The sequence below is a fragment of the Macaca thibetana genome, chromosome 4 (assembly GCF_024542745.1).
Source record: "Macaca thibetana thibetana isolate TM-01 chromosome 4, ASM2454274v1, whole genome shotgun sequence".
Taxonomy (NCBI): domain Eukaryota; kingdom Metazoa; phylum Chordata; class Mammalia; order Primates; family Cercopithecidae; genus Macaca; species Macaca thibetana.
In genome coordinates, this window is record NC_065581.1 from 67474596 (window position 1) to 67501247 (window position 26652).

The window sequence follows — 26652 nt, forward strand, 5'->3', positions numbered from 1 at the left end:
TTTATATTCTTTTAAGTATATACCCAGTAATGAGATTGCTGGGTCTAATGGTAGTTTGTGTTAAGTTCTTTGAGAAATCTCCAAACTGCTTTTCACAGTGGCTGAAATAGTTTACATTCCTACCAGCAGTGTGTAAGCATTTCCTTTTATCTGTGACCTTGCCAACATTGTTATTTTTTGACATTTTAATAATAGCCATCGTGATTGGTGTGTGATGGTTCCTCGTTATAGTTTTGATTTACATCTCTTTGATGATGAGTGGTGTTGAGTATTTTTTCATATGCTTGGTGGCCTCATATACGTATTCTTTTAAGAAGTGTCCTGTTCATGCCTTTTGCCCTTTTTTAAATGGGATTATTTGGTATTTACTTGTCCATTTGTTTACCTTTCTTATAGATTCTGGATCTTAGACTTTGTCAGATGCATAGTTTGTAAATATTTTCTCCCATTCTCTATGTTTTCTGTTGACTCTGTGGATAGTTTTTTGTTTGTTTGTTTTTTGCTTTGCAGAGGCTGTTTGGTTTAGTTAGATCATATTTGTCAATTTCTGTTTTTGTTACAATTGCTTTTGTCATCTTCATCATGAAATCTTTGCCAGGGCTGATGTCCACAATGGTATTTTCTAGGTTATCTTCCAGGGTTTTTATAGTTTTAAGTTTTACATTTAAATCTTTAATTCATCTTGAGTTTATTTTTATATATGGTGAAAGGAAAGGGTCCAGTTTCAATCTGCATATGGCTAGCCAGTTATGCCAGCATGATTAATTGAGTAAGTCCTTTCTCTATTGCTTGTTTCCGTCAGCCTTATCAAAAATCAGATGGTTGTAGGTTTGCATCTTTATTTCCGGGTTCTCTAACCTGTTCCATTGGTCTACGTGCTTGTTTTGTACCTGTGCCATGCTGAACTTGTAGTATAGTTTGAAGTCAGGAAGTGTGATGCCTCCAACTTTGTTCTTTTCGCCTAGGATTGCTTTGGCTACCAAGGCTCTTTTTGGGTTCCATATGAATTTTAGTTTTTTTTTTCTAATTCTGTGAAAAATGTCGTTAGTAGTTTCATTTTGCACTTGTATACAAGAACTTAAAGTTTTAAAAGGAAAAAAATGTTGATAGAAATAGTATTGAATCTGTAAATTGCTTTGGGCAACATGACTATATTAACAATATTGATTTTTCCTGTTCATGAGCATGGAATGTTTTTCCATTTGTCTGTGTCATCTCTAATTTCTTTCAGTAGTGTTTGGTAATTCTCATTGTAGAGATCTTTCACTTCCCTGGTTGGCCCTATTCCCAGGTATTTTATTCTTTTTGTTGCCACTCTGAATAGGATAGCGTTCTTGATTTGGCTCTCAGCTTGGACATTGTTGATGTATGGGAATGCTACTGATTTTTGTATGTTGATTTTGAATCCTGAAACTCTGCTGAAGTTGTTGCTCAGATCTAGGAGCATTTGGGCGGAGATTATGGGGTTTTCTAGGTATAAAATCGTATCTTCTGTGATGAGAGATAGTTTGACTTCTTCTATTTCTATTTGGATGTATTTTGTTTCTTTCTCTTGCCTGATTGCTCTGGCTAGGACTTCCAATACTGTGTTGAATGGGAGTGATGAGAAAGGGCATCCTTGTCTTGTTCTGGTTCTCAAGGAAAATGCTTCTAGCTTTTGCCCATTCTGTATAACGCTGGCTGTGGGGTGTTTTCATAGATGACTCATTATTTTGAGGTATGTTCCTTAAATGAAGGGAAGTTTAATTTTATTATAAATCTTTTCTTCAATTAAGATGATTATGTGGTTTTTGTGCTTAGTCCTGTTTATGTGATGAATCACATTTATTGATTTGCATAGGTTGAACCAACCTTGCTTCCCAGGAATAAAGCCTACTTAATCATGGATGATTAGCTTTTTGATGTGCTGTTGGATTTGGTTTGCTAATATTTTGTTGAGAATTTTTGCATCTATGTTCTTCAAGGATATTGACCTGAAATTTTCTTTAATTCTGTCTATGCCAGGTTTTGGTATCAGGATGATGCTGGCCTCTTAGGATGAGTTAGGGAGGGGTCCCTCCACCTTAGTTTTTTGAAGTAGCTTCAGTAAGATTGGTACCAACTCTTCTTTATTTGTCTAGTAGAATTTGGCTGTGGATCTACCTGGCCCAGGGCTTTTACTAGTTGATAAGCTTTTCATTACTGACTCCATTTCAGAACTGATTATTGGTCGGTTCAGGGTTTCAATTTCTTTCTGGTTCAATCTTGGGAGGTTGTATGTTTCTAGGAGTTTATCAATTTCTTCTAGATTTTCTAGTTTGTGTGCCTAGAGATGTTTATAGTAGTCTCTGAGGGATTTTTGTATTTCTGTTGAGTCAGTGGTTATGTCCCTTTTGTCATTTCTGATTATGTTTATTTGGATCTTCTCACATTTTTTATTAGTCTAGCTAGTGGTCTATCAATCTTATTTATTCTTTGAAAAAGCCAGCTTTTGGTTTTGTTGATCTTTTGTATTTTTCTTTTGCATCTCAATTTCCTTTAGTTCATCTCTTATTTTGGTTATTTCTTGTCTTCTGCTAGTATTGGGATTGGATTGCTCTTGTTTTTCAAGTTCCTCTAGGTGTGATGTTTGATTGTTAATTTCAGATTTTTCTAGCTTTATTATGTGGATATTTAGCACTATAAATTTTCCCCTTTACAAAAGTAAATGACATATATGGATAGTTTGTAAACATCTTCTCAGGCAGCAACTCAATATAATGTGGAGATAGAGTACAATGATATTGTTAAGTCAAGTTTATCAATAAGGATTCTGAAGCTCCAAAAAGTTGTGATTTTAATGATCTTAAATTCCTAGCTCATTTCATCTTGTTTACTCTAATTGAGAATTTTTTAGAAAGTTTATAGAAGTATTAATGCCCAAGCAAATAAAGAAGAAAATGCTCTAATCCATGTATCCTGGTCAAACAAGGAATGAGTTAAAGACAGCAATGAGAGTAGTGAGTCATTGGACCTAGTGGAGGTTTGCCTATGACGCTTGTGGAGAATTTCTTTCTAGATCTGTCATTCTCACTGGATTCCCAGGCAACAGCTGTGACAGACTAAATTGTCTCTCTCAGATGAGTATAAAATTTCATCTTCCTTCCTCATCAGCAAAATGAAATGAAATGGAGGATTTTGGAAATGGCCTGAAATATTATTGCAGACATTGCTATAATTTGGAAATTGTCACATGAGTACACAGAAGATTTGGCAGTTTCAAGAATTCATTCTGGATGTGGCACCAGTTCTAAATCAGTCTATTGAGACCATTATTTAAAATGCTGTCACTGTATTTTACCCAAAATAATTCCTGATGATATTTTATTCAGGAGACATTTGTGGGAGATCTGCTGTGTGCCTCTGTCCGTTTGCATCTGAGATGAGGCAGACCAGCCTAATGATTTTCAGAAATGAGCCTATGTTATCATCTCTGACCCTGCCCACGGTGTCCCCACCTCCTCAGACATCACCTTAGGCCTGGCTTTACCAAAGAGGCACCTTCTTGTTTTATCTCTCTACCCAGGACTTGTTATTCCTACGTGGACTCCCTTCCTTTGAAAATCAGATGTTCTCTCTCTCACACACACACTCTCTCTTTCTTTCTAATCTAATCTAATTAGATCAGCTAATCTGAAAATAACTTGCCCCATTATTTGTCATTTGAAATGTAGTAGCCACAAGTTAAACAAGGTGGGAGGGTGAGTTGTGGCATGCCACTTTGCCAACATGTTCCATTGGGACCATTTCTATGGATGCATTAGTTTACTGCCAGGTGTTGGCATTTATATAAGTTATGGCAACAGTTCTATGAATGTCTCCTTTATCCCTATACCACAACATAAGTTTCTAAGAAGCCTGGAAATTCTGAGAGTATATTAGCCAATGTGAGTGATCACTATCTAATAGTATATTTCCCAAAAGCCTCGCTTTCTAAAAGACAGTCTTGAATTTTTGACTGTCATGCAAATGTCAGTTGGGTAGCTTTCCTGCCACAGCAATTAGCCAAGTTAACTAGGGAGCCAAGACAAGGATAACTTGATGATAGATGGTTTGATTTAAGTAAAACTGTTTGATTTTTTTTTAACCAAAAGTATGCTCTGGGTAAGTTAGCAAATCAAAGCAAAGACTCTATCTTTCTATCTGGAATTCCAACAACCATCTAAATTCTTTAATTATACAGATAATTTTGCATTTAAAATTTTTGAAGTAGTGGACTGTCAACTAGATCTTGGAAATGGTTTGTGAAACGTCAATAAAAGTGTTTCTTGAAAGAAGATTTGATTCTTATATACAACATATGAACCAAATTAAATGTACAATCTATTGATATCTACATTTGTAGTTACTAAAGGGACTTGATATAAGCTGATTTTATAGAAGTTATTTTGTTAGATTAAGTCTGTTCTCTCCTTGGAGAAAGAACTTAATTAGGTGTATGTCACAAATTCAATTAGGTGAGTAATCTTGACCCTAATTCATTTAGTTGAAAGAATTACGAACAATTTGTGGCATAGCAAGTAGGTTTTTATCAAGACAGTCTTTTTGAGATCAGCTATTCAAAAAGCAGGGGCACTGGACTCTGAACACAAATTTGTTTCAAACTTTATGTCGATTCATCTTTGTGGCCTGATGAGGTCATCATTTTAAAAGAATCTAGGTGAATATAATTTATAATACAGTACCTTACCTATAAATTCTTCTTTATCTCAGTATTGAAACAATACTATTCAGGTGGCTTTAGGAGTTATTTGCTTCTATGAATTAAAAATCTCAAAGGATAATAATAGAAAAAGACATACATTCAGACAGCTATAGAGGCAGATATGTGATTAGAATCGGACTTCCTGTTTACAAGCACTAGACTCAGGTCACTAGATCATAATTACAGCCTTATGCTTTGGCTTGGCAGTTTTGAAAAGCTCTTATTTTTCTTAGCCTTATATTTGACTGCCAGAGACATAATTAATCATTTCTTTACCACTCATCATACAACAAAGCACTAAATTAGTATCTAGTGTTAAGATGGTAAGCTACAGATATATTTAAGTTAGGAAAGAGTTTCTTATTTGGAAAAAAAATCATGTTTTGTAACTTCCTTTGTTTAACTAATTTATATAGGCAGGTTAGTAGTACACTATATCATTATTTTTAACTTTTAAATTTAAAACGTTTAGGCAAAGGAGTTTTGTCTAAAATAGTATTCCTTAGCTTACTGATTCTTAATAATTAATCAAACCAATATATTTTAATGATTTACATTACTGAAAAACTGTAATATAAGCTTATTTAAAACCTTTAAAAATTATAACATAAGCTTATTTAAAACCTTAAAATAGAGCCTGTAAAACAGTACATTCAGTGAAATCTAGTTTTATTCCTATTCTTCTACCTTGTTAGACTATATATAATTGCTCTCTCAAAAAGACTTGTGTGTGTGTATATATGTACACACATATGTACACATACATGTGTGCACACATATATGTACACATACATGTACGTGCGTGTGTGTGTGTGTGTGTGTGTGTGTGTGTGTGTGTGTGTGTAGAGAGAGAGAGAACCAAAAGAGAGTCTAACAGAGTAGAAAAAGGAGAAGGAAGACTGGGAAACTTAATGCATATGTGGGGGATGTCAAATAAGCCCAGCAAAACAAAAAAGCCAAAGAAGCCTTGAGAAAGGACTGCAATATTGAATGCCTTCTCCAACCCACCCACAGATTGATCAGAAGTGGATGGAAGCCTTATGGGCTTGAGGTGCTATCACAGCTCCTGTTCAAACAACTGGACAATGATTAGGTTATTTGGACCCAGGGGTGATCCTAAGGAAGCCAGTTTAAAATAAAAATAAGGAGAAAAATAGGCCGGGCATGGCGGCTCACGCCTGTAATCCCAGCAAAAGCTGACTCTGAGAGGGTCAGGGTCTCAGATACTGAATTTAGCAAAGACATTACAGAAATATTATAAATATGTTCAAGGAATTAGAGAAAACTCTGTTCAAATAATTAAGTGAAAATATGATGACAATTACTCAACAAATAGAGAATCTCAATAGAGAAATAGACATCATAAAAAGAACCAAATGGAAATTCTAGAGTTTCAGAGTACAGTAACCCAAGTGAAAAATTTACTAGCTAGACTCACAGCAGATTTGAGGTGGCATAAGGAAAAATCAGTGAACTTAAATATGGATAAATTGAAATGATCTAAACAAAGACAAGAAAGAAAAATAATAATGAAAAATGAACAGAGCCACAACATTCTGTCAGACAACATCAAGCATACCAACATGTATATAATGGGAATCCCAGGAGGAAGGAAGAGAGAAATAAGTAAGAGAGAAGCAAGAGCCAAACACTTCTCAAATTTGATGACGACTATTAATTTATAGATAAAAATTTAGAGAACCCCAAGTAGGATAAACACAAAGAGAACTACATTTAGACACATTGTAACCAAACTGCTAAAAGACAAAACAAACAGTAAATTTTAAAAGCAGTAACAGAAAAACAATTCACCATGTACATGAAAACATAATAAGAATATGGCAATTTCAGAAACAATGGAGACAAAAAGGCCTTAGAATGACATATTCAAAGTGCCAAAATAAAAAAGAGATTGTCAGCTATGAATTCTGTATTCAATGAAACTATCAAAGATAAAAGCAAAAATGAAGACATTTGGAAGTAACAAAATATAAAATGAATTCCTTGCTAGCATAAATGAACTATAAGAATTGCTAAAGAAGTCCCACATGCAAATACATTATAACAGACAATAATTTTATTTTTTCCATCACAATTATTTTATTTATTTATTTATCTATTTTCCCCTTTCCCCCACAATTTGTTTTTGAATGTTTTCATTATTTCACATAGAAACTTTATCCATTTAGCCAGGCTTGGTGTCTCATGCCTGCAGTTCTAGCACTTTGGGAGGCCAAGGTGGGCGGATCACCTGAGATTAGGAGTTCGAGACCAGCCTGACCAATGGTGAAACCCCATCTCTAATAAAAATTAAAAAAAAATTAACCAAGCATGTTGGTGCATACCTGTAATCCCAGCAACTCAGGAGGCTGAGGCAGGAGAATTGCATGAACCGGGAGGTGGAGGTTGCAGTAAGCCGAGATCATGCCACTGCACTCTAGTCTGGGCGACAGAGCGAGACTTCCTCTCAAAAAAAAAAAAAAAAGAAAAAAGAAATTTCATTCATTAGACAGTAATTCATCATTCCTACCTCCTCTCACACCTTAGTTCCCTCATTTTATTGTGAAAATATTCAAGCATATACAGAAAGATTGAATTGTACAGTGAACACTCATATATTCATCACTTTTCTACAATATTTCCTGTATTTATTTTATCACATCCATACGTCTATCCATCTCTTTGTTATGTACTTCAAAGTAGCAGACATGAGTATGTTTCACTTCTAAAATGTTAGCATACGTAGCATTAATTAGAGTTTATGTTTATCTTCTTTTTTTCCCTGTCTTTTTTTTTTTTTTTTTTTCTTTGAGACAGAGTCTCACTCATGATTTTGGCTCACTGCAACCTCTGCCTCGTGGGTTCAAGTGATTCTTCTGCCTCAGCCTCCTGAGTAGCTGGGATCACAGGTGCACACCACCACACTCGGATAATTGTTTTATTTTTAATAGAGATGGGGTTTCACCTTGTTGGTCAGGCTGGTCTCGAACTCCTGACCTCGTGATCCACCCACCCCGACCTCATAAAGTGCTGGGATTACAGGCATGAGCCACCGTGCCCAGCCTTCTTTTTTAATTTCTAAAATTAAAAAGGACAGATATGGTGGCTCATACCTGTAATCCCAACACTTTGGGAGACCGAGGCAGAAGGCCACTTGAACCCAGGAGTTCAAGACCAACCTAGGCATCAAGGTGAGACCCTTTCTCTACAATCTTTTTTTTTTTAAATAGCTAGATGTCATGGTGCAAGCCTGTGGTCCCAACTACTTGGGAGGCTGAAGCTGAAGGGTCACTTGAGCCCAGGAGGTCAAGGCTGCAGTGACCTGTGATAGTATCATTGCACTCCAGCCTGAGCAACAGAGTGACACCCTGTCTCACACACAAAAAATTTTTCATTACATTTAAAAACCTTTTTAGAAACAGGGTCTCATTATAACAGACAATAATTTGAATTCAGAGGAAGGGATGGAATGAAGGAATAAAGAGCACTGGAATTTGTAAATATATTGGGTCAGTGTAAAGCATTCTATGTCACCATCAACAACAAAGCACTAAATTAGTATCTAATGTAAACTCTGTTAAGATGGTAAACTACAGGTATCTTTAAGTTAAAAGAATTTCTTATTCGGAAAAGAAGAGTTACGTTGTGTAACTTCCTTTGTTTAACTAATTTATATATGCAGGTTAGTAGTACACTATATACGTATTTTTTTATTTTAAAATTTATTTTTTAATTAGTTCCAGTATACTTGTACAGTACAGAATGTACAGGTTTGTTACATAGGTATACGTGTGTCAAGGTGGTTTGCTGCACCTACTGACCCTTCCTTTAATTTTCCTCCCCTCACTCCCAGTCCCCCAACAGCCCCTGGCCCTGGTGTGTGTTGTTCACCTCCCTGTGTCCATAGTTCTCATTGTTCAACTCCCACTTAGGAGTGAGAACATGCAGTGTTTGGTTTTCTGTTCCTGTGTTAGTTTGCTGAGAATGATGATTTCCAGCTTCATCCATGTTCCTGCAAAGGACATGATCTCACTCCTTTTTATGGCTGCATAGTATTCCATGGTGTATATGTACCACATTTTCTTTATTCAGTCTACCATTGATGGGCATTTGGGTTGGTTCCAAGTCTTTGCTATTGTAAATAGTGCTGCAGTAAACATACATGTGCATGTGTCTTTATGGCAGAATGATTTATATTCCTTTGGGTATATACCCAGTAATGGGCTTGCTGGGTCGATTGGTATTTCTTGTTCTAGATCCTTGAGGAAATCCCACACTATCTTCCACAATGGCTGAACTAATTTACATTCCCACCAACAGTGTAAAAGCATTCCTATTTCTCCACAGCCTCACCAGCATCTGATGTTTCTTGACTTTTTAATAATTGCGATTCTGACTGGAATGAGATAGTACCTCATTGTGGTTTTGATTTGCAGTTCTTTAGTGATCAGTGATGTTGAGCTTTTTTCATGTTTGTTGGCCACATAAATGTCTTCTTTTGAGAAGTGTCCATTCATGTCCTTTGCCCACTTTTTGATGGGGTTGCTTACTTTTTTTCTTGTAAATTTGTTTAAGTTCATTGTAAATTCTGGATACTAGACCTTTGTTACATGGGTAGATTGAAAAATTTTCTCCCATCTGTAAGTTGCCTGTTCACTCTGATGATAGTTTCTTTGACTGTGTGGAAGCTCTTTAGTATAATTAGATCCCATTTGTTAATTTTGGTTTCTGTTGCAATTGCTTTTGGCGTTTTCGTCATGAAGTCTTTGCCCATGCCTATGTCCTAAATGGTATTGCCTAAGTTTTCCTCTAGGGTTTTTATGGTTTTGGATTTTACATTTAAGTCTTTAATCTATCTTGAGTTAATTTTTGTATAAGGTGTAAGGAAGGGGTCCAATTTCAGTTTTCTGCGTATGGCTAGCCAGTTTTCCCAGCATCATTTATTGTATAGGAGATTCTTTCCCCATTGCTTATTTTTGTCAAGTTTGTTGAAGATCAGATGGTTGTACACGTGTGGTCTTATTTCTGAGGTCTCTGTTCTGTTCCATTAGTCTATATGTCCATTTTGGTACTAGTATCATGCTGTTTTGGTTACTGTAGCCTTGTAGTGTAGTTTGAAGTCAGGTAGCATGATGCCTCCAGCTTTGTTCTTTTTGCTTAGGATTGTCTTGGCTATATGGGGTACTCTTTGATTCCATAAGAAATTTAAAATAGCTTTTTCTAATTCTGTGAAGAATGTCAATGGTAGTTTGATAGGAATAGCATTGGATCTATAAATTACTTTGGTCAGTATGGCCATTTTCACGATATTGATTCTTCCTATCCATAAGCATGGAATGTTTTTCCATTTGTTTGTATCGTCTCTTATTTCCTTGAGCAGTGGTTTGTAGTTCTCCTTGAAGAGGTTTTTCATATCCCCTGTTAACTGTATTCCTAGGTATTTTCTTCCCTTTGTACCAATTATGAATGGGAGTTAATTGATGATTTGGCTCTCTGCTTGTCTATTGTCGTTGTAAAGGAATGCTTGTGATTTTTTCACATTGATTGTGTATCCTGAGAATACAAGGAATATAAGGAGTTTTTGCACTGAGATGATGGAGTTTTCTAAATATGAAATCATGTCATCTGCAAACAGAGAAAATTTGACTTCCTCTCTACCTATTCAAATACGCTTTATTTCTTTCTGTTGTCTGATTGCCCTGGCCAAAGTTTTCTAAATATGAAATCATGTCATCTGCAAACAGAGAAAATTTGACTCCCTCTCTACCTATTCAAATACACTTTATTTCTTTCTGTTGTCTGATTGCCCTGGCCAAAATTTCAAATACTATGTTGAATAGGAGTTGTGAGAGAGGGCATCTGTGTCTTGTGCCTGTTTTCAAAGGGAATGCTTCCAGCATTTGCTCATTCATTATAATATTGGATGTGGGTTTATCATAAGTAGCTCTTATTATTTTGAGGTGTGTTCCATCAATACCTAGTTTATTGAGGGTTTTTAACATGAAGGGATGTTGAATTTTATCAGAAACCATTTCTGCATATATTGAGATAATCATGTGGTTTTTATCTTTGGTTCTGTTTACGTGATGGATTTCATTTATTGATTTGCGTATGGTGAACCAGCCTTGTATCTCAGAGATGAAGCCGACTTGGTCATGGTGGATACATTTTTTCATGTGCTGCTGGATTCAGTTTGCCAGTTTTTTACTGAGGATTTTCACATTGATGTTCGTCAAGGATATTGGCCTGAAGTTTTCTTTTCTTTTCTTTTTTTTTGTGTGTGTGTGTGTGTGTCTCTGCTCAGTTTTGGTATCAGGATGATGCTGACTTCATAAAATGAATTAGAGAGGAGTCCCTCTTTTTCTAGTTTCAGAAGGAATGGTGCCAGCTCCTCTTTGTACCTCTGTGAATCCGTCTGGTCCTGGGATTTTTTTGGTTGGTAGGCTATTAATTACTGCCTCAGTTTCAGAACTTGTTATTGGTCTATTCATGGTCTATTCATCCTGGTTTAGTCTTGAAAGGGTGTATTGTTTTATATATATATATATATATATATATATATATATATCCATTTCTTCTAGATTTTCTAGTTTATTTGCATAGAGGTGTTTATAGTATTCTCTGGTGGTAGTTTGTATTTCTGTGAGGGTCAGTGGTGATATCCCCTTTGTCTTTCTTTATTGTGTCTATTTAATTATTCTCTCTTTTCTTCTTTATTAGTCTAGCTAGTGGTCTATTTATGTCTTTTTTTTTTTTTTTTTTTCTCAAAAAAACAGCACTTGGATTCACTGATCTGGGAGGATTTTTTGTATCTCTATCTCCTTCAGTTCTGCTCTGATCTTTGTTATTTCTTGTCTTCTACTAGCTTTTGGATTAGTTTGCTCTTGCCTCTCTAGCTCTTCTAATTGTGATGTTAGGATGTCAATTTGAGATCTTTCTAGCTTCCTGATGTGGGCATTGAGTGTTATGTAAATTTCCCTCTTAACACTGTTTTAGCTGTGTCCCATAGATTCTGGTAAGTTGTCTCTTTGTTCTTATTGGTTTCAAAGAACTTCTTGATTTCTGCCTTAAATTCATTATTTACCCAGAAGTCATTCAGAGGAGGTTGTTCAATATCCATGTAATTGTGTGGTTTTGAGTTTCTTAATCCTGAGTTCTAATTTGTTTGCCCTGAGAGACTGTTTGTTATAATTTCAGTTCTTTTGCATTTGCTGAGGAGTGTTTTGCTTCCAATTATTTGGTCGATTTTAGAATAAGTGCCATGTGGCACTGGGAAGAATGTATATTCTGTTGATTTGGGGTGGGGAGTTCTATAGATATCTATTAGGTCCACTTGATCCAGAGCTGAGTTCTAGTCCTGAATATCCTTGTTAATTTCCCTTTTTATTTATCTGTGTAATATTGACAGTGTGGTGTTAAAGTCTCCCACAATTATTGTGTGGGAGTCTAAGTCTTTTTTTGTATGTCTCTAAGAACTCATTTTATGAATCTGGGTGCTCCTGTATTGGGTGCGTATATATTTAGAATAGTTAGCTCTTCTTGTTAAACTGTTCCATTTGCCATTATGTAATGCCCTTCTTTGTCTTTTTTTTTTAATCATTGTTGGTTTAAAGTCTGTTTTGTCAGAGACTAGGATTGCAACGCTTGCTTTTTGTTGCTTGTCATTTGCTTAGTAAATTTTCCTCCATCACTTTATTTTGAACCTATGTGTATCTTTGCATGTGAGATGGGTCTCCTGAATACAGCACACTGATGGGTCTTGACTCTTTATCCAATTTGCCAGTCTGTGTCTTTTACTTGGGGCATTTATCCCATTTACATTTAACGTTAGTATTGTTATGTGTGAATTTAATTCCCTCATCATGATGCTATCTGGTTATTTTGTACACTAGCTGATGCAATTTCTTCATAGTGTCATTGGCCTTTATATTTTGGTGTGTTTTTGCAGTGGCTGGTACCAGATTTTCCTTTCCATATTCAGTGCTTCTTTCAGGAGCTCTTGCAAGGCAGACCTGGTGGTAACAAAATCCCTCAGCATTTGCTTGTCTGTAAAGGATTTTATTTCTCCTTCACTTATGAAACTTAGTTTGGCTGGATATGAAATTCTAGGTTGAAAATCCTTTTCTTTAAAAATGTTGAATATTGGTCCCCATTCTCTTCTGGCTTGTAGAGTTTCTGCTGAAAGATCTGCTGTTAGTCTGATGGGCTCCCCTGTGTAGGTGATCTGGCCTTTCTCTCTGGCTGCCCTTAACATTTTTTTCCTTAACTTCAACCTTGGAGAATCTGATAGGTGTCTTGGGGTTGATCTTTTTGAGGGGTACCTTAGTGGCATTCTCTGTATTTCCTGAATTTGCATGTTGCCCTGTCTTGCTAGGTTGAGGAAGTTCTCCTGGATAGTATTCTGAAGTGTGTTTTCCAGCTTGTTTCCATGCTCCTCATCTCCTTCAGGTACTCCAATCAATTGTAGGTTTGGCCTTTTTACAAAGTCCCATATTTCTTGGAGGCTTTGTTCATTCCATTTCATTCTTTTTCTCTAATCTTGTCTGCTTGCCTTATGTTAGCAAGGTGGTCTTCAAACTCTGAAATCTTTTCTTCCACTTCACAAAGCGTAATGCTTTGTGTATGCTTCATGAAGTACTATTGCTGTGCTTTTCATCTCCGTCAGGTCATTTATGTTCCTCTCTAAACTGGTTATTCTAGTTATCAGCTCCTCAAACTTTTTATGAAGGTTTTTAGCTTGTTTGCATTGGGCTAAAACATGCTCCTTTAGCTCAGCATACTTTTTTATTATCCATCTTCTGAAGCCTACTTCTGTCAATTCTTCCATCTCATCCTCCATCCAGTTCTGCACCCTTGCTGGAGAGATGTTGCAATAATTTGGAGGAGAAGAGACACTCTGGCCTTTTGAGTTTTCAGCATTTTTTTCATTGATTCTTTCTCATCTTCATGAGTTGTCTAGTTTTGATCTCTGAGGATGCTGACCCTTGGATGGAATTTTTTGGGGACTTTTTGTTGTTGTTGATGCTGTTGTTGTTGCTTTCTGTTTGTTTGTTTTTCTTTCAGTGGTCAGGTATCTCTTCTTTAGGGCTGCTATGGTTTGCTGGGGGTTTACTTCAGGCCCTATTCATCTGGTTTGCTCCCACACCTGGAGATGTCACTCAAGGAAGCTGGAGAACAGCAAAGATGGGTGTCTGTTCCTTCTTCTGGGATCTCTGACCTCAAAGAGCACCAACCTGATGCCAGTAGGATTGCTCCTGTATAGGGTGTCTAACAACTCCTGTAGGAGAATCTCACCCAGTTGGGTGGCACAGGGAACAGGACCTGTTTAATGAAGCACTTTGTCCCTTGGTGGAGGGGATGTGCTTTGCTAGGGGGAAACCTGCTTGTCTGGGCTGCCCAGATTCCTCAGAACTACTAAGAGGAAAGATTAAGTCTGCTGGTCAGCAGAGACTGTGGCCACCCGCCCCCACCCCAAGGGCTTATGCCCAGGGAGATCCGGATTCTGTCCCTGAGCCTCTGGCTGGAGTTGTTGGACTTCCTGCAGGGAAGCCCTGCCCAGTGAGGAAAGATGAGTCAAGGTCAGGCCTGAAGAGGCGCTCTGGCTGCAGTCTGCCACAGCTGGTGTGTTGGGCTTTGGGGGATACCTATTGGGACCAAGCCATTCAGTCTCCCTTCAAAAGCACGGCCTGGAGCTATAGAAATGGATGCCACCCTTCCCCGACCCAAGGAGCTTAGTGTGTTAGGCAGTTGTGAGCCCCAGTGCTGGCTGCTACCCCTTCCCCAAGGAGCTCAAACGGCTTAAACATTAAGCCACAGCTGTGGGGCTGCTTGCCTCTCCCTCTGGGAGCTCAGCAGGGTTAAGCAGATTCCAGCTGAGAGGCTGTTGAGAATCTGCACAGCGCCGGGGGTTGGGACCTTAGGCTTTGGTGGCGTGGGTTTGCGAGTGGGATTTTCCAATCCATTGTTTGCATAGTTCTGTGGAAAAAGCATAGTTTCCCCGGCTGGGCAGCATGCTCACTCACCACTCCCCTTGGCTGGAGAGTGAGGGCTCCCCTGGCTCTCACATGGGCTGCTGCACCACACTGCTCTTCCTTCCTCTCTAGGAATCATGCCAGTCACCTAATCAGTTCTGATGAGAGAACCTGGATACCTCGGTTGCTGGTGAAGGATTCACATGTTTATTATGGTTCTTTTCAATGGGAGCCTCTGATTGCCGTTGTTTCTAGTCAGCCATCTTGGCCCCAACCAAATTTTTTAATTTAAAACATTTAGATAGATGTCTATAATTGTATTTGTCATGTCATATATTGGCGTTTGTATAGTCATAGATATATGACTATATTTGTATTTTTCTTCTAATTAAAAAATATATAATGTTAAAGCAATAACTATTACACTATACTGTTAGATTTATAGGATATGAATATATTATATATGACATCAATGATACAAGAAAATGGAGAGGAACTGAACTAAATCTAAATACATCTAAAAAATACGTCTAAACTGAAATTTGCCATCATTTTCTGAAATTAAGTCAATGTTAACTGGAATAGATTATGATTAAGTAAAGATGCATATTGTAGAATCACTTTGAAAATTTCAAAAAAGCTAAAAATTTATGAAAAAAACTAAAATAGCTTGGTAAAAATATTTGTTGGACAAAAATGAAGGCAGGAGAGAGAGAAAGAACAGGGGAGCAAAAATGATGACTCTTATAGAAATAATTAAATAACAAAATAGAAACCTTTACTCAACCCAATGTAAGAAAATATTTTTCTATGTTTTGTTCTATAATTTTTGTAGCTTTGGAATTTACATTTGTGTTTATTGTTCATTTGAGTTAATTTTTGTGTTTTGTGTAGGGTGTGATTTATGAATCAAAGTTAATTTTTTGCACATGGATATTTGCCATATCAATAATTACATTAAATATGAACAGAATAAATACATCAAAAGGCAAAGAATGTCAGATTGGATTTTACAAAGCAAGATCCAACTATATACTATCTACAAGAGATATGGATGAGATTCAAGAAACAAATAGGTTGAAAGTTAAAGGATATAAAAAGATGTACTATATAAAGAGTAACCACAAGAAATTTGGAGTGAGTATAATAATATTAGACAGACTCTATGACAAGTGACATTATTGTAGACAAGAAAGAATATTTTATATAATGATAAAACGGCCAATATAACAGGAAGATGTAGCAGTTATTATTGTGTATGTACCTAACACAGCCTCAAAATGCATGAAGCTGAGACGGACAGAAATGAAAGATAATAGGCAATTAGAAATAAATAGAAATTAGAAAGAAGCAATTAACACAATTATATTTAAAGATTTCAATACTCCTCTCTTAATAATATAGTAGACTTGAATAATCCTACAATATACCCATCTGAACCGACATTCATAAAACACTCCACCCAACAATAATAAAATACACATTTTTCCAAGTGCATATAAATCATTTACCAAGATAGACTATATTCTCCATTACTAAATGAATCTCAATACATTTTAAGGATTCTAGTTATATAAAGTATGTTTTTGGTCACAATGGAATTAAATTAGACATCAATATTAGAAAAAAAATTTCTGTTACATCTTCAAATGTTTCAGAACTAAAGAATATGATTCTCAATACCCTGTAGGTCCAAGAAGGAATCAAAAAGAAAGTTTGAAAATATTTCAAGCTTAATAAAAATAAAAACAAGTTTAGTTGTACAGATGCTACTCAAAAAGAAACATACTACTCATCCATGCAACATGGGTAAACTCAAAAGCATAATGTTAGGCCGGGCGCGGTGGCTCAAGCCTGTAATCCCAGCACTTTGGGAGGCCGAGGCGGGCGGATCACAAGGTCAGGAGATCGAGACCACAGTGAAACCCCGTCTCTACTAAAAATACAAAAAATTAGCCGGGCGCGGTGGCGGGCGCCTGTAGTCCCAGCTACTCAGGAGGCTGAGGCAGGAGAATGGCAGGAACCCGGGAGGCGGAGCTTGCAGTGAGCCGAGATCGCGCCACTGCACTCCAGCCTGGGCAAGAGCGTGAGACTCCGTCTCAAAAAAAAAAAAAAAAAAAAAAAAACAAAAAAAAAACAAAAGCATAATGTTGAATCAATTAAGCCAGACAAAAAAGGTTACATATTGTATAATTCTATTTATATGAAATTTCTAGAAAAAAGCAAAACTATAGAGACAAAATTATGTCAGTGGTTTTCTGGGACTGGAAGAGTGAGAAGCAGTTGACTACAAATGGGCACAAGGAAACTTTTTTAGGTAATGGAAATATTTTAATCTTAGGTTGTGGCGATGGTTGCAGACCTATATAAATTTACTAAAACTATTGCACTCTACATGTGCAGTGTGTCAGTATTATGGCAAGTAAATCATACCTTAATAAAACTGTTAGATAAACAATCAAAAAGATATCTGTGCTGGAAGTAGGAATATAAGACTCATTAGCATATTGATGATCGTTGTAGCTGTAAAAGTAGAAAAAACATCTAGGGAAAGTTCGTTGAAAGGGAAAACGTAAGAAGCTGGGACAGATCCCTGTGGAGCAGCAACACTTAGAGGATCTAACAAAAACGAAAATGAGTAAATGCAGCTACAGAGGTAGAATAAAAATGAAGGAAATATAGTATCTCAGCAAGTAAGTATTTCTAGGAGGGGGCTTGTCATAAAGATATCAAATGCTTCTGATAGATTAAGGAAGAAAAAAACTAAAAGGTGTCTGATGGTGGTCACCCAAGACCTTGGCATGAGCAGTTTTTGAGGACCAAATAGTGTACAAGTCAATCTGGAGTGAACTGCGGAGTGAGTGGGAGTAATGAATGCAAACAGGAGTATCGGGAGCCTGGCTCAAGAAGTTTATCTGAAAAAGGAAGGATTTCCTTCCAAGTGAAGCTGGAAATGTCAGGAGTTAGAAGTGTGAGATTTTGTTTTAACAGAAGATTCAACAGCATGTTTCAGTGTGGTTAGAAAGAAGTGAGGGGGAAGAGGTTGAAGATTCAGAAGAGGGCCATAATTTTAATCATTAATTCCACGAGGGAGGAGAAAAAGATGGGATTGAAAGCACAGGTTGAAGGATTACCATTAAACAGTAAGGGACAATTCTTCCATGTAGAAGAGTAAAGAATGGTATTAAAATAAGTGAATTTGTAGATTTCATGGCATCAAGGAAAAGCTTGTATGATGGCTTCTTTTTTCTTGGTAGAAAGCAAGGTTATTTGAGAGTAAAAGCAGAAGTCATAATACCAAGGATTTGAGGGGAATGACACACTTTAAGGACCTAGAATTAGGTTAGTGATCATGAATTTATAATAATAGCAGTCTACCCAATTGCATGTTTTATCTCTAGGAACAAGAGGTGGACAGTTTGATTCACTGGAGTTGGCTCCATCAGAAAGCTAGTAGAGCAAGGGTGTTTAGAGTGGTGGTAACAGAGCACTTGGAATGACAGATGACTTTTGTCCATCATGGATGGACAAAAGTGAAGGCATTGGGGGCTGATAGACATTGTCTTCACTTTCATTCCCCTGAAACAAGGTCTGAGACAGTGACTTGAGGACAGGTAGTTGGTTTGAGAGGGAGCTCAAGATACAGGAGTGAGGGAATGGGGAAAATAAGTCAGGAAACAAGGGAAAGTGAATTAAAGGGTGCATGTTTTGAGCTACGTATCATTGTGGGCAACTGCAGCTGAGTCCTACTGGAAACCCTCTGAGAAAGCCTGTGGAATGTGCCTGGAAGTTATCCCTCTGTAGAACAGAAAGCTGACACATTAATCCACTAATTCCTGTCACCCTTTGCTGGAGAATTATTTCTAGAAGTGTTAACTATCCCCATTTTTCCAGGATACTTGCCAGGGCTGAACAAACTCTGTGGCTTCAGAGAAATCCTGGAGGCAGAAAATGAAAAGTAATGGGGAGGATTGAGCTTGAGGTGAAGTATTGACAGCATCCAAATCCCCACAGGAGTTTTCTACCACCAGCTTCAGCTAAAAACTGAAGTAGGCCTGGGGGCATATGGTAGAAGATGAAATTGAACCAGTTTATGAAATTCCCTATGCAGTCAAAGCAATCAAGGAAATAACAGAATAATAGATGGAGTTCTTTGATTATATGGAAGTTATTTATATCCTCCGAGCTACTGATTTATCATCTGTAAATGGGGATAAGATTACCCACTTTGTGTGGTTACTGCTAGAATTAAAAGTCCTTATTATGTAAGGTGCTTAGCACAGAGCCTGGCATGTAGTATGATATACAGAATAAAAGCTATTATATTATTGCTATTATCTATTGAAAGATTAGTAATGTTAATAACTACCTGCATTATGGATAATAATGGACTAATTCAAATTTTATATATAATATTTTTGAATGTTATATTCAAGTTCACTACTTAATTTGAACCAGTAAGTTCACTACTTAACTTGAATGTAATATTTTGCATGACAAGACATTACAGTTTTGTTTGGAAGAACATTAAATTCTGGTACTTTTTGAAATTAGTTTTATCATAGAATGGCTATTGGGAAGATCACAAATGTAATCTAATTCCCATGCATTCTTTTTCCTTTGGTTAGGATTTCATTGAAGTTTTTATTAGACTAGAATGATTTATTTTATTTTTAAAGAAATCACCAGAGATGTACTGTTGGTTTTGTTTTTAAATTTTTTCTGCTTTTCAACTTATTCAAACACAAGAAACAATCTAAATGCATTCTACTCTCTTACAACCTCTGATGTCAAATAAGTTTTCTTTAATTCTAGCTTAAATCTTTAATGCTGCAGTTTTGTTTTTACTTATCTTCTTCTCAGTGGAGAAAAAAGGAACAGCTGGTTACTATTGTCAATTTTCTATTGTTTGGAATTTATTAAATATGCAACTCTTGTGAATACATAGATGTAGATACATATTTCCTTCTGGATATAGAACTCCTATTGCTTTTCTTTCAAGAATGATAGAATTGTATATGGGGAAGCTTTAGAGCTCTTCTAGTCCCAGTATATAGTCTGATTAATTAATATTAGTTAAAATATTATTAATTGCCATCTAGCATTTCTTGTGGTAAATTGCCTGATGTGTTCTTTGCTCAACTACCAATTGGACTATTATTATTTTTCTTATGACTATATTGCAATACAACACACGATATCTTTGTGTATTGATGTTAACTATTAAGCCACTACATGATCTTTTTCCCCAGTTTGTTATTTGTCTTTTAATTCAGTTTATAGTATTTTTGCCTTGCAGGTTCATAATTAATATTTTGTCAGATATGTATTTTTTTCTCTTATGAATTTCTTTTTTTGGTTTCATGCTTAGAGATGCCTTACCATGAGCTCTTATCTAAGTTCACCTGTATTTTCTTCTGGTCCTTTAATATTTTTATTTTTAAGTTGGTTTTCTAATCCATCCAGAATTAACTTAAATGCAGGATTGCACATTTGTTCCTAATACATTTCAAGTTGTTTATTATAGCATATTGCTTTGATCTGTTGTAGTATTTCATATCATAAATATGTCATATATATATTCATGATATATATCAGTGGTTCTCAATCAGAGGTGATTTCGCCCTCTAGGAACATTTGGCAATGTCTGTAGACATTTTTTATTTGCCAGGACTAGGGGAGAGGCTGGCTACTGGCCTTTAGTGAGCAGAGAGCAAGGATGATGCTAACCATCCTACAGTGTACAGGACAGCCCCCACAACAAAGAATTGTCAATAGTACTGAGATTAAGGGACCTTAAGAGATGATAGACGGATGGATGCATAGTTGATAGGTCAATAGATAAATGTATAGAAGATAGATATTCATTGAATGCCATTCTTCTTCCAGTTACATATCAATAGTAACATTATCCAGCCTATATTTTTATTCTTTACCTATATTCTATTCTTTAACATAAAGAGTGTTTTAAGAGACATCGACTCCTACTTTATGGAAATCCAGATACACTGTATTGTTGGATATCCCTGGTTTGAGCACATAGTAAATATTGAATGGAGCATTTTATAAAAATGATAATAATAAATCAAATAAATTTTTAATGAACCTTATTTGATTACAGCGACTTATTTTTTGTATGTTAAGAAGTATGCTTTTTAAAATCCATTGCAGATTTTTGCTAGGAATCAATTTTAAGCAGTATGTTTCTTCTTTAGTCTTCTGCCACATCTGTTATTCTCTTACTATGCAGAATAAACTTCATCAGAATATTAACTCTGTTCTCTATATTATTTTTATTTAGCTTTTATTACCACTGTCAAGCTTGCAGATTTCCTTGTAGGCACACATCTCTTTAATATGTAGAGTTGCTTATTCTTTCCATCTATGAGAATCATTACTTTTGCATAAAGACTATATCCATTTTTAGTTACATTCTGAAACTTAATGTTGATATCCGTGGAATTATATGTGTCTTCTGTGTCAAAAATTTCTATTCATTCTAATAACTTATCCTGAACACATTTAGTGTTAGTATTTAAACACTTTATTGTTTCTGATCCCCTTATTCGAAAGATATTTTCTTCTGTGTATTTGTGAGCCTTTAAATTCTTATTTTGTTTCCTGTCATATTTGACATCCTCTACAACAGCAATGTCCAATGGATGGAATTCACCGTGATGTTGGAAATGTTCTGATCTGCAGAGTCCAATATAGTAGGCATGGTTGAGCACTTGAAATGTAGCTAGGGCCACTGAGGAACTGAATTTTACATTTAATTTAATTTACTTTTAATTTTAGTAGCCACATGTGGCTAATGGCTACTGTGTTGGACAGCGCAATTCTATAGAGTAATTCCTTACCCTTCCATTTTTAGCTTAAAATCCTCTGCTTTATTTTAACTTAAACCTATTTTTACTGGTTGTGTTTGTATGCAGTTTTGTTTGTTTTGTATATTGTATGCATTTCTTATGTCCCAGTGATTAAGTTATTTTTTACTTCGTTTCCTATGCTTTCCATACAGTAATAATACATATCCATAGACAACTGAGAGTGGGCAAATGTATTTCTGTAATGTATTATCTATTAATATCAGGTGCTTGCTTTTCTTTCCTTTTTCAAATAAAAATGATAATGTTCACTGTAGGAAAAATGAAGGAAGAAAAACAGAAAATATAAAGGAGAGAATAAAGCAAAGATTACTACCACTAACTTCACAGACACACAAACAGACACATGCAGAGGGATACACTTGGTTGAGTACTTTCTATACATATTCTTTTATTTTTAAACACCTTATTGATTGTACAGCTAATACGTGTTTAGTGCTTGAAAAAAAATTTAAAAACAGGGGTAAAGTGAAGGAAAAAAATCATCTGTGATCACAATGCCTAGATTAACCACTTTTATTACTTCGGTTTGTTTTCTCACAGTGTTGTTTCTAAGTGCAGGTAGGTAGGTAGACAGCTGGATATGTAGAGCTGCATTTTCAAAAATTGAATTATCTATATGCAGGGTGGACCAATAAAAGTATACACTTTTCAGATGGCAAGAAAACAAAATTATGTGTCACTATGGGTATGTATCATCCGCAGTGGTATTAGTGACCATTTTGAACATTTGTAACTTTCATAAAAATATATATTGGTTAACATTTATCCACTGGGCTTGTCTATGTATTAATTTTATCTTGCTTTTTATATCATGAGCATTTTTCTCTAGTATAAAATAAAATTCACAAATGTGATTTTAATGGCTACATCATAATCTATTCATTGTCTATATCATTAGCCAGTTTCCTATTATTGGACAGTTAGGATGCTTCTCTTTTTTTACTACTATAATAGCCTTACACCCTACATATTAGTGCCTAAAATTTTTCATCTCTGAATTTTTCATTTCTGATTATTTTATCTCTGATTATTTCATTAGTATACATTCTTGGAAGTGAAATCACTGGCCCAAATGAAATGAATGGATTGGAGATCCTTGGTATATATTGTCAATCCAAATCACCTTCCAGAAAGTTGTCTGTTGCTTATAGAAGAAAATAAATATTCTTGTTCCATTTTTGTAGTTTAATCATTTATATGGAGCACTTTTTTTTTTTCTTTTTTGAGATGGAGTCTTGCTCTGTTGTCCAGGCTGGAGTGCAATGGCATGATCTTGGCTCACTGCAACCTCCGCCTCAAGCAATTCTTCTGCCTCAACCTCCTGAGTAGCTGAGACTGCAGGCACGTGCCACGATGCCTAGCTAATTTTTTTGTATTTTTAGTAGAGATGGGTTTCACCATGTTGGTCAGGCTGGTCTCGAAATCCTGACCCCGATTGATCCACCAGCCTCGGCCTCCCAAAGTGCTGTGATTACAAGTGTGAGCCACTGCACCCAGCTGCAGCTTTTCTTTGAACTTTTAATCTCTTTGGTTTTACAACTCAGAATTGTTTTTTAATAAATGTGCCTTTCAAGGGTTTAGCAAAGTAATCATATTGTTATAAATACCCAAACAACATAACTCTTTATTTTTTGCTAGCAAAGGTTTTCAGATACAAGGTTTTTCATTGTATAAATTGTTTCTTTTTAGGGTGAACAAGGAGAAAAAGGAGATCCAGGTCTGGCTGGCCTTAATGGAGAAAATGTAAGCCTAACCCTTTTTTCTGATACTCTGTTTACATTTTACCACTAAGATGTGCTATTTAATGCTATTAAGATTTACCTATTTTTGGCAGAGCCAGATATGATCCAACAAAATTAAGAATCAAAGTGTTCTTTCTCATGGCTCAGTAGAGGCCTGGTGTTTTTAGTTTCATTTCATTGGCTTTATATATTTTCTACTTGTGCTTAGCCTTAACAGGCCTTTCTCCTTGATGTTTCTTGCTTGCAAATTTTCTAGTCTTCTTTTTCTGTCTTTTTACATCTTGCATATCTTCTGCCATGGTTTGTGCTCTTACCAGTGGGCCACTTTTCATCTCAGTCCTAGTCTGTGTCTGGTCTATAGCTGGTGTCTGTATTGTTAGGCTTTCAGTGATGGGAAGGAAGGGCGAAGTGAAGGGAAACTAAATCCGTATTGCTCCCCTTCATGGCACCAGTTCCGCAGCCTCAGGGATAACATCGCCCGTAATATCCTTGGACCCCAGTCATCTTCTCCCTTTCCCCTCAGGACAGTCATCCTCCCAGAATCGCACCCCAGATTTTAGGATAAAATTTGAAGGATGGCCCAAATGTGGGTTTTACTCTGAAATGTAATTTTATTTACATTTACTCACCATTTACTATAGATATGTTATATTTACTGGTAGGGGAAGTGTCCAAAATGAGAATTAGTTTTTCCCTCGGCTTCCTTTTTTCACTTACATGAATATGTTTTAGAAAGGACCTGAAGGGCCACATGACTTATAAAAGAGTAAAGAAAAACTATGAGACTATATCTAGCTCCCTAATGCCCTAGATGTGTTAGGAAACCTGTTTTGTATGCTATAGATCACTACAATGGAAGAGACACTGAAGACCAATGTTTCTGGCCTGTGGAGAAAGTCGTGTGTGTGTGTGTGTGTGTGTGTGTGTGTGTGTGTCTGGAGTCTTCCAAAAAAGAAAGACCCTAGTAGTAATAGAAGTTAATGTTTTTATGTATGTTAACTAAAATAATAGTTGTTTGACTGTCATTCTTATTTCTCTCCCTTTGAAGTGATTTTTCTACACCAGAAAATAGGCACTAGCCCCAAAGGCTTGTAGCTATGGGAGTCTCTGCATCTTCTTTACCACCTGTAATATATGTAATATAATGTAATATAATTAATCAATTGATATATGCACCTGTAATATATCAGGACACTGAATGTCACACATGTTTAAATAGAGTAACTGCCTCACCTCTTACCCCTGTCGTTGGAGGCACATGGCGAAGTGGGATGAGTTCTGGAGTAGAAATCCAGGGCCCAGTTTGTCTTCCAGTTCTGTCACAGAAGAGCAAATCACTTCTCAGAGTCTGTAAAGTGACGGACTTGGGACAGATTCTAAAACCCCTATTGCTGTGATGTGCTGTGATTTTATGCAAAGAGTTATTAAGATTACAAACTTGAAAAGCCTGAGGATGCTTGAAGCATTCATTCAGGTTTATTGAATTCCTGCTACATGTAAGGCACAGTGAGAAAAAAAAACAGGAAGAGGTGAAGACAGAGCATAACAAGTACCGGATGTGAGGATACTTTTCCTTTCTCCTCATAACAAAGGGGAGGTGTGGCCCATACTTTGTTTAAATGAAGATTCATTTTACAGTGGATTCTGAAATGGATAGAATTTGGGCCTTTGCCTGTGTTTTCTGTTCTTTCTATTACATTCTCCATGAAAGCAAAGACCATGTGTTGGAATCCTAGTACTTAGCACATGTATGGGGTAAGTTCCAAATAACTATTTGCTGAGTGTTAGTTTGAAAAACTGAGCAATTATTAATATTATAACAGAGTAAAATATAAGTAATTAGAGTCTAAGCTAGAATAACAGATGTGGAAGGGAAGATACAGAGAATGATGCTAAAGAGGTAAAATACATATGATTTGGCACTTGATTGGAGTTGAAAACTCAAAAATAGCCCAACATGTTGGCCGTTCTGTGTGAGAAAGATATTAGCTTGTGAGAAATGTAGCAGTGTTGAAAGAGATTAATTACAGTGTTGCAAAAGATAACCAAACTACATGTATGTGGGCTCTCTGGGATAGAGGAGCAAAACAGAGTATATTACAAGTGCATAAAGGTAATATTGGAATTGATATAGTGAAAGGATTTTTTGAAATATTTGAATAAAACTGGAAAGATATTTGAGGGGTTGGAACCTGAAATATATTCACATTAATTTCAAGATTTGAAATTTTTTCTTACGTTGTCTGAAAGTAAGGTTTTTGGGCTTTTTAATTAATCAATTGATGTATGCATATATTTGAGGACCTACTATATTCTCAAACTCTTTGGCAGCCACTGTGTGAGTTCCAAATCTGAGTAACACTAAAGTACTGAGAGAGCCCAAAGGCCTAGCGAGCAGTGTGAATGTCTATCCCTTTGAGGGATCTTGGAAGAGTCCTTCACATGCCCCAATAACAGGAGGTCATTCCTTTAGTTATTGTCTGATGTAGCTCATTAAGTACAACCATAAAGCATGACAAAGCACATTAACTTTTCTCACTTGGTTACTTAGCTAATAAGTAGATGATGTTATTTTTTTCCCCTTAATTTTGCCAAAGATATTCAGGAGTCATGACTAAGGAGAAATAACAAAAAACAGTAAGAGTTCTCCTCTTTCCCCTCTACTATCACTAGAAGTAAAGAATCAACTGCTTGGTTATGACACTGTTGGAGATGGGGGGAGTGTTAATATTGTGTTATAGTTCATAAACTATTTTCACAAGGAATTTGAAATTCGACCCTCACCCAGCTTAATTGGCTCATAGAGTGGGGAGTGATAGTATTCCTATTTTCAGAAGCAAGAAATTAAAGGCTTCAGAAATTAAGCAACTTTCTTTTTTAAAATACTAAAATTGGCCTTTAACTCTAAATATTTGGCTGAAAAGTCTGATTTTCCCAGCAAATCATGCCACACATCATTGCTTATTTTTCAGTGCTAAAAAACTGACTCTGCAAACTAAAGTAATTCAGCATTTATGGTAGTTCACTCTGACTTTCAATAAGTCCAGGTATACATTCTTAGAAAACGAAAGGTATTATAATGGCTATTTTGATTTGAATTAAAGTCAAGCCATGATGGAAATTATAACTTCAGAAATATTATCTTAGAATGTATAGTAAATAAACTCAATGAGCCAGGTGACTCCAGCTACTTTCTAAGTCAGAGTATATTGGAATGCTTTAATATTTCTACTAAATGAATTTAACAGCCTTTTAAAATAGTCTTTATTGTTGCATATTATATATATCTTAATGTCAATGTATCTTATAATAGCTTATTTTGTGCC

The 26652-nt window shown here is 36.0% G+C and overlaps 1 protein-coding gene across 4 annotated transcripts in view; it reads left to right on the plus strand.

The window, feature by feature from the left end:
- Positions 1-26652, plus strand: part of COL19A1 (collagen type XIX alpha 1 chain) — a 336630-nt gene that overhangs the window by 121462 nt on the left and 188516 nt on the right. For all 4 annotated transcript variants that reach the window (XM_050789707.1, XM_050789711.1, XM_050789708.1 and 1 more), the window contains one exon: positions 23274-23327. In XM_050789707.1, coding sequence (XP_050645664.1) covers positions 23274-23327 — 54 coding nt within the window. The remainder of the gene's footprint in view (positions 1-23273; positions 23328-26652) is intronic.